The sequence below is a fragment of the Varroa destructor genome, unplaced genomic scaffold, assembly GCF_002443255.2.
Source record: "Varroa destructor unplaced genomic scaffold, Vdes_3.0 BEIS01000006.1, whole genome shotgun sequence".
Classification (NCBI taxonomy): Eukaryota; Metazoa; Arthropoda; class Arachnida; order Mesostigmata; family Varroidae; genus Varroa; species Varroa destructor.
This window is the reverse complement of record NW_019211459.1, coordinates 9,070,546-9,082,550: the sequence shown is the minus strand read 5'-3', so window position 1 is coordinate 9,082,550 and position 12,005 is coordinate 9,070,546. Positions and strand designations below refer to the sequence as shown.

General features: G+C 42.7%; 1 protein-coding gene across 1 annotated transcript; it reads left to right on the top strand.

Annotated features, from left to right (window-relative positions):
• Positions 1 to 2,546: 2,546 nt before the first annotated feature.
• On the top strand, positions 2,547 to 10,589 carry LOC111252979 (CNK3/IPCEF1 fusion protein-like). The gene has a single exon (XM_022811705.2). It carries the CDS (start codon positions 3,898 to 3,900, stop codon positions 6,478 to 6,480), a length of 2,583 nt encoding a protein of 860 aa, XP_022667440.1. The 5' UTR covers positions 2,547 to 3,897; the 3' UTR covers positions 6,481 to 10,589.
• Positions 10,590 to 12,005: the final 1,416 nt, after the last annotated feature.

Sequence of the window (12,005 nt, the reverse complement as noted above, 5' to 3'; positions counted from 1 at the left end):
CTTTTATATCAGTTCTACTCCCTGCTTATTATGGCACAGTGACAAGCTTGCGGCCATGTTGCATCAATGCAATGACGTGTCGAGAGCAAACGATGAGTCGCTATATCCGGGACTTGGTATCCGAAGGATGCGCTGTCTATGCGCTGAGCATGGTTCTCGTTCGTCTCTGCATAACTATTATATGTTGTTGTTTGGACTGGGGTGGATGCAAGAGACGCTCGGCGTCGTTGTGAGCTATTTATATTCAGATGCATCGTTTGTTCAACGATGATCTATGATAGGCGTCACCATGTTCAAAAATGGTGTGAATGCAAATAGGTTATGGAAGATCTAAAAATGTCACAAGCCGTAACGTTTCTTTTTTCTGCATATTTATGCATTCACGCTAGGCATGATAATTATGTATTTGGCATTGTTCGGCCTCATTTTAAATAATTGAATTACATATAGTAAATAAATAAGATTTCGAGTTCCACATGAGGCGCTAACCATTGCTTTAGATCACTGACTTCTATCACGAAATGGACTGTGTCAACGCTTCGTCCCGAACCTAGAATCATCTGATATGTCCCTAAGCTTAGTAGGCGAACAGATTACGTCTGCGATATGACGGATCTTATTTTAATTACCTGGGTCTGAGCAATCAGCCCCAGAGGCTGCTCATTTTCGGATTTCTTTTCATGTTTCACATGATATTACTGGTTCTTCTTTGTCGGGGAATAAGATATACTTTTGTCGTTAGTGTATCTAACCGTTATAAATTAATTTTGGAAAGCTGTAGGTTAAAAACGTGGCTTAAACTAATATGTACTTTTATAAAACTCAGGTAATAATTATTCAAATTGGCGATACTTCGAATAGCGGACGGCTGCCATAAAGACGTTTTTCGTAGACGATGAAATTTCGTCTTTCCAATATACGTATATTATAAAGTCAAATGCCTAAAACACTTTAGCTATAGAAAACGCAGTTAATAAATGTTTATTAGTTTTTAGTTTGCCAAGTTAATCTAAGAAAATAAAACGTTGTAAACTCTGGCAAGTTAATATTCCTTCAGTATAGCTTCCTTCACAAACAACAAGGAAAGGCCTGCAAGAATTTAACCACAAAGAAAATCACATAGGACATCCATAAAATAGTGTTTTCGTGTTTTTACATGATATAGCATCATGTAAGCTCATTGATCAGATAAATAGGACTTCGGCAACGCTGGAGTACATAATCATGGACTAAAGGGCAATAAGATCAATTTTTGTAGTGATAAATGCAATTTAAGGGGCCACACGCTACCGTTTTACATGTACCGAAAATGCTATAACGGTAAGGTTTGTGAAGCATGCCTTTGACAAGTATCGCATTATCTAGCTGTCGAAGAAGGATCATACCATTAGTACATCTGAAATAGGATCATATGCAGTGTAAAATGAATCTATACCAGGATGTCACATTTATCTATGAGAGTACGCTAATTTCAATTCAGTATAGGCGCGGATCGAAAATATTTGCTTGGCCGAAAATTTGCTCTTTGCAAAAATGCGTAATTATAATGTCGCAGGATGCTCGCAAATCGATCAGATTTCTGCCTAGCGTTTAATTATATAAACACCTAAGGCACACGAACAAGCCTAAGCATCTGCCGTAATAGTTTGTTGTATTATTACAATTAATCAATAATCTAAAATTTTATCATTTTAGCACATTGAAACGCAGCTTCTCAGATCTACAGTTGACTGGTTAGCTTACTACAAATTAGAGATGCCGGTCTCCAATCTGGCTGCTTTTTGCTGAAAAAAGCAGCGTAATATTTACTTTAGATTCGCATTATCTATATTTCAGATTTGAGGACAGTATCAGGTTGGCCTACAAAATGCAGTAAAAAAAAAAAGAGCTTTCGGGCATGAGTAAATATAACTAAAACTAACTAGGAACCTGCAATAAGATGATGGCTTTTTTGTTTCAATTGCCCGCTTCCAAAGACATTTGAGTAACCTATATATGTGCATAAAATAAGCTAAGGGCTTGCACGTGCCAATAAGTTCAGCGAGTTTTATCTGTCAAAGAAAATATCTTCATAGTGAGAAGTTATCGTAAGGAGTATACATATAATGGCGCCGAACTCGCACTTGGTGATTCGGCATTATAATTTTTCATGGGAGACTCTCAAGCTAAGGTGCCTTTTAGAGTCTCTTCGGGCATTATAGCCGGACGTTGCAAGGCACTTGAAGTCAAGCGTCTGCGAAAAAACGTTTTTAACGAGTTAAGGAATAAATAAATCGACTTAGCTATCCCCTTAAAGATCAGTATGGAGTAATCATATTTAGGGATCTCCGTTATGTTATATTTTGTCCATCTATTGTTTTTTTTTTTTTATACAACAGCTGGACTCATCTGCTCTCAGACAAAGCTTCATCTCTTAATAGTTTCTATTTTTGCGGGACTCGAAGAGCAATAGGCGAAGCGAGTTTGAATTTTGGCGGGCAGCGCAACTTGTCCGCACTGTGGTCGGCGCTAGCCAAGTCAACCTGTTGGTGTGTCTACTCTCTCCCAGTAGCTCCGGCGGCTCGCCCCGAACCCGAGGAGCGTCGTGAGTTGTTGCTGCTGCCCCCATGAGCTACATCGTCAGAGCATCGCTGGCTGCGTTGCGTCGAGGGGCTCTTGCGGGCTTACTTTATTAATCTAGGTTGCTTTCAATAGCGATTTGCGTACCTAGAAAGAGTCTAGCCGGCGGTAATGGTCACCTTAGTGCTGTTAAATAGTAGGTAGCAGTCTGACAGCACAAAATAAAGGTACGCCTACTTCACTGTCGCGCCTGACTATAGTTCTACAATCACAGTGCCTATTGACACCGACTACGGCAAATCATCTCTGGCTACCAAAATATTTTAATTCCAGATCAGAAAAACCTTTTAACGGAAGTTACGTCTTGATGTGCGACGGGTTACTAGCGCCATACTATTACACATTCCATGCTATCGTCAGGCAAGCGGTAACAGTGAAGTAGTAACAAAAAGTGAAGTTGACAAGTTTGTGTCTTAATTAAGTTACCTTGTCGTGTTATTCAGTTTACGCTCGTGTTCCTGTTACAATCGGATCTTATTACTATTGTGTGGGTTTGTGTTCGTCCGTGCCTTTACTGGTCGAAGTTGCGGGAGTTACCTGCCCGCTCTAGCCAAGGATTCTTATCGTGTACAGCGACACGCGATGTGGTGATGCGGTTGCCCCAAGGGGTACTAACTTACATTAGCAAGGTACTCGACGGAGAAACCAAATTGATGACAAGAAAATTCCCGAGGAAACTACTGCCACCGCTTCCGCCACCGTCGCTGTAGCTGTTTTTGCTCTCTTTTTTTTTTTTTGTTATAGTCTCTCTCTTGCTCGTCATGTCACTTATGCGTGAATGCGTGAGAAGGAAGAGAACCTACAAATTTAGTACAGTGTAGTATCATAAGAGCTCGTAGCAGCGGTGGTGACAATGATGCCGCGGTTGTTGTTACCAAGGCGCCGTCGATTCCTTGGATAATATCGATTGCACCAGTTACCAAAACGGTGGAACCGCGGCGGAACGCTAGCCTGAGTAGCGTGGGACACAGCGGTGGGGCAATTAGCGAAAAAGCGCTGGATAGATGATCGAATATTGTACACTGCTTGCGTCCGTAACGTTTTTGTTACTAGGCATACGATGCTCATATTGATGTGTGCACATGATTTTCACATTGTTACACAGGAGCGAAGAAAGCCCGACTAGTGTGTGTGTGTGACGTTCCGACGTGGTGTGTTAACTGACCCCTCTGCCAGAGGTGAACGAAATCTTCGCTGAGTGCATTATCGCGTGCACTGTCTCGAAGTGTACTAATACTCTTTCCGTCGAAGGCTGACGTGTACGAAAAACAATAAGCGATGGCGTACATAAACATTGCTGAATGGAGTCCCGAGCATGTTGCCGACTGGCTGCGCGGTCTCGACAACATGATCATTCCGTACGTACACTTTTTCTTGAATAACCGAATCGACGGGCATCACTTACTGACGCTCGGGCCGGACGATCTCGGCAAGCTAAACATTACGAAAATCGGCCACCAGGAACTAATACTCGAGGCCGTTAATCACCTACGGCAGTTACACTACAATCTTATCACGGAGAACCTGCAGTCGTTGGCCCTCAAAGTGGGCTGTCATGCTCGCAGCCTTCACAATGAAATCCAGGTCCAAATTTTGACGGGCCAGAGCGACTCACAGGCAAAGAAAGTCAATACGGAGATTTTGGCTGCGGCCTCGGAACTAATCGTGGCCGTGAAGCAGTTCATTTCGTGGATTGATCGCCCACCATTCAAGGGTCAGGACAAGTATTTCAAGATCAGAAAGACTGTACTTCAGCTCTCGCTTGAGCTCGCCTCGACAGCGCAGCGTGATCATTTCGCCGATAACCCATTAGAGTTTATCAAGCAGAAATGTCTCTGCCTGGCCGAGCTAAGTGACTTCATCGTACAGGAATATTCAGACTCGTTGATAATACAGCCCGCATCCCTTGACGTCGTCACGGCGAAGAAGTCGGCCAAAGATGATGACTGGGGGATGCAGATCACGTCGAAATACAGCGGTGTACATATTGTCGGCAGCGTCAAATACCAGAGTCCAGTGCAGCTTTGCGCAAAAGTTGAGGAGGGTGACGAAATTGTCCAGGTAAATTACCAAACCGTACTCGGCTGGAGCCTCGATCATCTGACGTACATACTACAGGATCGTAAGACCGAGGTAACTTTGACATTGAAAAAGCGGCCGCGTCATTCCAATTTGCTTGGGCAAATTATTTGCCTCAAACCGTACAAAATACCTGTAAATAAAATTGGCTATGAAAAACAACAGCTTAACATTCCCGAAGAGGGTTTTCCTAGCAACCTTGAACCCGAACCGTCAAGTCCACGGGTGCTACGAGAAGTAGAGGCTGATGACGACGCCTTTTTACCCCCCGAAGACAAGGCTACTTCCGATCAAAATGTTGTATCCCGATTACGATCGCAGGTCAAGAACCGCCGCACGACCATCCAAAGGCGAGCCACTGTCTCAGGGGCATCGCCTACAGTGAGTAAGGCCCCAGTGAGCTTCGAAGATCTGGTTGATGGCCCCACCGTCGACGGTTCTTCAAGTGGCCAGCACAAGTGCAAAAAAGCGGTGAAAGATCACGTCACTCGGAGTATCTCTCATGATCCGTGCCACGGTCAGCAATCGCCGGCAATCGACCCAGCGACTACACGCCGCTTGCTCACGCCACCGCTAAAGCATACCAAGATGGAGTTTCGGAAGTTAACTGTTCCACATGTTCCACCCAGTCCAAATCTTCCTTCACCACTTAAGAAAATTTTTGCTAGTCGCGTAGTGTCCAGCGAGTCTCTTCTACCTGCAGATCGACATGGCTGGCTTTTTGTTCGGCCGCGAAGCTGCCCGAAAAAGTGGCATAAACGATGGGCTATGCTGAAGAGCTCCTACCTCTACCTATTTAAGAGTCGGCACGAGGCCCGTGCCGCGAGTCTAATATTTTTACCAGGCTTTTCGGTACAGTCAGCTCCAGAGTGTAGCGCTAGCAGATTTGCGTTCAAACTCGAGCATCCCACAGTTACGTTCACTCTCGCCGCATCTGATCATGGCGACATGCTGAACTGGCTAAAGAAACTTCAGGAGCACGCCAACGCCAAGCAGCACTCAGAGAGTGATATCGAACGCAATTCCGTGATGCCAGATCAGACAGTGTACTATTCAGAGAGTGAAGAATCGAATCCGGATAGCGGCGAAGAAGAGCCCGGTGAGGCGGGTGCAACACGCGGCGCTCCTACAACTGGTGGAGCTACTGTTAGTGGGGGTGCGTTGTCGTTTGCCGGCGATACTAAGCAGGTTAGCAACGCCCCATCGGACCGACCGAGTCAGCCGAGAGACAACCCAAAACCCAAGCCTCGAACAATTTTCCTGTCGTCGACTCTGCCTAGAAACCAGAACACCTCCTCGATAAGTCTTCCGACCACGCCGTCCAAGCCGCTCCGACACAGAAACTCGGAGCACCGTGCACCGGGCCGTGAAAATGACGAGCCCAAACAGCAGACGTGGCTACGACCACTCGAGGGTCCACCTGACGTTACAGAGGGAATGTTTAAGAAGGCGCAACAACAGCAGGCTGAACGTAATAAGCTAAAGCAGGTGGCTCAACCCGTCCTCAAGCTGAGGACTTCAGGAGAGCCAACGACCGGCAGCCAAAGCAATCACACGCCGCCGGCTATCCCGCCCCGGTGTGCCACCTCCCAGCAGATCAAGGAGCTCTACCTCAATCGCGGGTGGGGTAGTGGAGCTAAGATTGATGACACTAGCCAGGACCACATCTACGTGACGAGACTCGAAGCTACAGGAGCGCCAGGAACATTTCGGCCACCGCCGCCAAACAAGCCGGATATTCTAGCTGGAACCAACGACCATCATCACGAGAAAAGGATTTAGAAGAAAAAGGCGAGATACATATCTGTGTGACCCTTTGGATTGTTGTTCCCCCAGCTGATCGACCATGATCAAGTCTGGTGGCAATGTCATCAATACACATATTTTTTTCGACAGAACAGCACACGCTAGTGTTTGCTAAGGGCCAACAAGAAACAGTACAATTAATTAACCGGCGATGCTCAGTTGGACGCAATTAGAAATCGACTTTTATTCTTAATCATACGATACCATTGTGTGACAGGTTGAAGGATTAATGGACAAGCGACCGAGCGGTCGTTTTGTGTATACATATTTACTGTGTATAGATTTCCACGCCACACAAGTGGTCGGCGCATCTAAGGCTAACGTTTACGCCAATCGTTCGCCTATAGCTGCTGAGTTGTTAGATGCTATCGTATAAAGCCAATCCAATTGCGGATTCGAAATATGCTCACATGAATGGTTCTATGATGGCTGTAGATTGGGCGACAGGTAGAGATAGAAAGAAAGAAGACTCCAACAACCGCTTACTATAGCCAGCCAAAAGTTTAGAGCGCAAAGGAAGACATTTGTGGACAAATTAAAGAGACGATTAAGATCAATACACAAGATGTTTTCGTCTATTTGGGTAAAGTGGTGTCGAAGAGAGGCATATATGAGATGAAGGCCCCATTAAAACAGTGAGAGATTCTGGAGGAGACAAAGCTGTCGATTTAGAGAAAGAGATGTGTTTGCCTAGTTTTTTTTATATGAGCTGGTTAGCCCTAGAGTAGAACAGGGCCGAACATATTTTGTCTGGTTCACAGGTTACCTTCACACGTCAGTTCAAACTATGGGCAGACCTGGAGAGGTTTTTACAAATAGTCGCATTTGTTTATCACTATCATGGCGTGCTGTCTCCCGAAGATCTACATGAATTTTTAGTGGTTTCCTTTTCGCCAGTCGGACCCAATCACTAGCACCGTCTAACAGTGTTGTTCTAGCGTTAATCGTTGTTTAAACATTTTGCTTACATTGCTCAAAGCACTCTTGCCTTCATTTTGTATTTACACTAACAAAGATTCCCCATATCATTATACCTATATCAAACCGAATATACAACTAAATGCCCCATATTTCGTATACTCATTACATAGAACTAAGTACATTTTTTACGATCTTTCTCGCGGTGTTCTTCTTCTGCTGCTAGACCATGAGAAATAAGGGACTGCAAATCGCTTCAATTCCACTGATCGAATTCATACAGGTCGATGAGTTGGGTCGGAAATACCTTTCAGTGTGTCCATTTATCAAAACCTCCATTGATCATCCTTCGTCGCTTGCCTTCGTTGTTGAATTCGGACAATAACGACAACTACCTTTGCTAAACTTAAAGAAAGTTTAGCAAAAGTGTCTTGGGTGTCTGTAGTCCCCTATTGAATGTACAAAGTCAATGCACGTTTCATATCGTTCATAATCCGCTACCGCAGTCCCCGGCTTTTCAACTCTACCACAGCACCATCATCACTATAACTCTATAATGCACAAACCTGTACCCGTCCTTTGAACATTTACGAGATGTTCGTGTCCTCCAGTGGATTTGGAATACATTCATAATACTGTGAGAATTCTTCAAGTAATAATCTTCTGTAGAGGTAATAATAATAGTAGTAGTCTTTAGTATTAAAGTATATTTTTTCCTATGACATAAATGTCATTGTGTCAGCGATACGACATCAATTGATTGTGCTGAATTCTTCCATATATATATATGATGGAGTTTGACCGACTGATATATTATAGGGTCATGCATAAATCAGTTTTTCCTGCCAAGCGGCAGTCACCTCAGTCGAGTCTGTCCTACAGACGCACAACCGTGCGCCAAGCGAACGTGAGTCTGTCACTTCTTCAAACTCTTTCAAACTAAGCGGGATTTAAATGGCCATATTGTTTTTCGCTATTTTGCTTTGGCAGGACAGTCGCATTATTACTAGCTGCGTTTTTCAAAAGGGATCTTACCGTAGCATAGCGGCGGTCAGCGATCCGAAGGTGCAAGGGAGGGGGTATCTAGGAGTGAGTCTGTACCTGTGCGGGTGTGTCGATGTGCATAGGTCTGATGTCACCATTACGATTACTAGCATACAATGGCTATTATTTGGCGTTGATATTGTTATTACTTTGGTCGCCTGGTGAGCTAGCTACCGTGCTGCTACTAGACTTTGTAGAACGCTTTCTCTCTCTCTCTCTCTCTCTCTCTCTCTCTGCAATTTTTGACAGACATTTGCCGGCCGATACAGTTTCAGTATGGCCTGCGGAAAAAAGTGCGGCAGCGTCAAAAGTTGTTGCGCCGCTGTTATTTTTTGTATGACGTCGTTCTGTCTTGTACAACCACGTAGACATACGCGCAACTAAAAGAAAATATCATTACTAGGAAAAATATATAGGAAAAGACGACAACTCTATAGTACACGCACAGTTTATGATAAGGAACTCAATCCGATAGCGGTGGTTTAATGTTTGCGGGGAAGGATACACATATCATATGTAATAAAGTTATATAAAGTAGAGGGACAAGTCGACATGGGTTGAAATTGACAAATATAGGGGTCCACTGAAACCATTATACTCTCCACCGTTTTGTCACTTAGCTGCGACTGAGGAAAGATTCGGTATCGTTGCTAGTATAGCCAATTAGCTGGATCAGTAAGTCCGAATTGACCATTGGGTTCTGTTAAACATTTTTTGGTATTACGACGGGAAAAAGATGAATATACTGCATCTAAAATTATCTCCCCTATATAAACTAGGCGGTTATTTCTGTTGTCGCCAATGTTCTCACAGCGATATAGGAGGCCTGACAGGAGGCCTGACAAACTGTACGACGATGTGCGCTTTGAAAATCGTCCCTACCTCGATTTTGAGTAAGCGCTTTAATGGTCCCTTCAGTATGTTATTGTTACTAATACGCTGATATTATTGTTTTTTATTTACGTTTTGTCATTTGAAACCCAACATTTCAAGGTCTCGAAATGCTGCACCGGTTAAATGTCTAGTTATAATAAATAATCTAAATATGTACAAGACAAGTAAATATATAACAAATAATTAATAATAAAGTAACAAGAATACTTATTACTCTAAAAAAGAATACTATTAGAATGGACTTGTTATATACATCAACCTATAGTGAGGAATACATTGTCGGTCATGCTACTTTAAAGCACCTCTAGATAACTGAAAACATATCGCAATGCTTGCAAAAATCCGTCCGTAGTTTTCGATATTTGGTGACTGATAAGGGGTCAATTAGCCGGCCCTAGATATTTGCTGAGTGATAAGGGATCTCATTTGCTCCGCTGGGTGTTGCGTTTTCAACAGTTCCAAAGCAGATGCATCCCGTCGTCTTCAATAAGGATGTCATTAATCATGAACGTGCTTTGGTAGATACTAAATGATGCAAATATGAACTTAAAAGGGCAATGCTATTAGACTTCCTCGTCGGTAACGGGTGTGATAAACAGTGGAAAAAAAAAAAAAGGAGTTTCAACAATAATAAACATAAGTAGACCTAATTTATAAAAGCACACCTCTATCGCCGAAAAGAGCTGGCCGCCGATGTTGTGTATATGATAAATGTACATAATTATTGTGTGAATGAACTATCATCGAGCATTCTGTGTAAAGCGTTCGATAGACCTATTCGATTCTAGGGAAAATGGATATCGTTCCCTAGAGCATCGCCGAACTTCAAATGAGAGTGATATCGTCTAGATAAACAAGACTAAGCGTGAACTACCGGACTCATGGTTTTGTTCGCTCTGAAACGTGTCGTGCATAATGTCTCCGAACACGAAAATTGAGCTTACAATCGAAGTAAACAGGATAGAGTTTTTAAATGGAAAATATGTTTCGATCGTGTTTCCACAGAAAACAAAAATACAATATGTCAACATATGGATATTATAGTTATTCTTATGGATGCTGCCGTTCGATTATTCTATAGAGATATCGACGATGATAATATCTTATGATTACAATACTACTATAATCTTAAATTATTATAAAGTGATAATGGTGACGCCGTAGATTGTGGTGTTCATGATTGACGATGATCATATAAAAAAAAAAGTATAAAAAATCAACAACCAATACATATTTGTGTGCTTTTTTTCACTTACAGCTCTGCTTCTTCCCTCTATGTATAAGCGTTTATAGCGTCTTGAATGAATTTCCCATGAATTGAATTGAATTGAATGAATTGTACTGTGAAGCTCTCAGCATGCCGTCCCACATAGCCAGATCTGTAATGCTTTTGAAATATATCCCTCAAAATCCTCAGCCCGTAATATCTATCGCTACAGAATCTTTATCGAGCTCGCTCGTTCAGCTTTAGATACCACTGTGTGTTCATTATGTGTATACATGCTAGATTCAACCCTTTGTTATCAGTATACTCATAGAGACGCTTAATCAGGTAGAGATAAAAGAAGTCAGTTTAAGATGGCTGGTTCAATCCGTTACGGATTTGAAAATTGCGCCAGATTTGGCGACTACTATTTTACGTAGTTTCCGCTCGCATGCACGCGTTATTAGCGTATTTAGTAACGAGGCATATCATCATTCGTAACTACGTTCGTTTTTTTGCCGTTCTAGTCTCGTCCTCATTACCTTCCTAGCTGTCCATTATCTATGAAGAGTTCCAGAAGTAAAAGCTATTCATCAGTCACCTATAAATATTCCTTAAATGTAAAAGCCACATATATCCTGCCAATAAACAGACCTGCAATCACAGTAACAAACGTCATATGATTCGTTACAATATATTCTATTGAATTCGACGAGCAAAAACGGTCATGCCGTTAGCAGGATTGTAACATACGCGTCCTTGAAGGACCAGATATACACAGCTAACCCGAACAGGCGAGATGGTTGAAGAGCGCGTCAAAATATCTCATATCCGTATTTTGCCGCACTCATCGATTCAAAACTAAATTCCCACGCGTCGACTATAACAGATGCGTGATAGTAATAAACCTAGGTAATACGGTAATACCTCAACCACATAGACAAATAATACTGTGTATCAACGAGATGTTCTATCTCGTACTTTTCTCTTTTTACGAGCTACTAATCTTCCCATCTGAAAGTGCACCTATTTGCGTCGAAGCCATTGTCCTAGTAATTAACAGTCGCGTTTCATACGTCACTAATCTGCGCTGCACTTGCCTGGGCACCGCTCAGCAATGTCATCCGTTTTTCAGCTTTCCTTCAATAAAAAATACTTCGTTGATTCAATGTCATTGCGAATATAAACATATACGCATAGATATGAGCACAATAGTAAAATAATGATAATAACCAATGATAGAGACAATGGTAATGTTGAAAAAGAATACGACTATAGCTGTACGGTGCCCTCTTTCTATGCGCAAGCGATGGTGACAAGGTCATTCGCCTGATATGGGCATCTCCTCTGAGCTGTTAGATTTCGAATGATGACCAGCTAACGTCTTCGTTCGAGCTATGCACGTCTCCATTGACAATCGCAATAAAACGAGGATCAATTA

Excerpts from the sequence above, each read along its gene's own strand:
- LOC111252979 (XM_022811705.2), top strand. The coding sequence starts at position 3,898 with ATGGCGTACATAAACATTGCTGAATGGAGTCCCGAGCATGTTGCCGAC.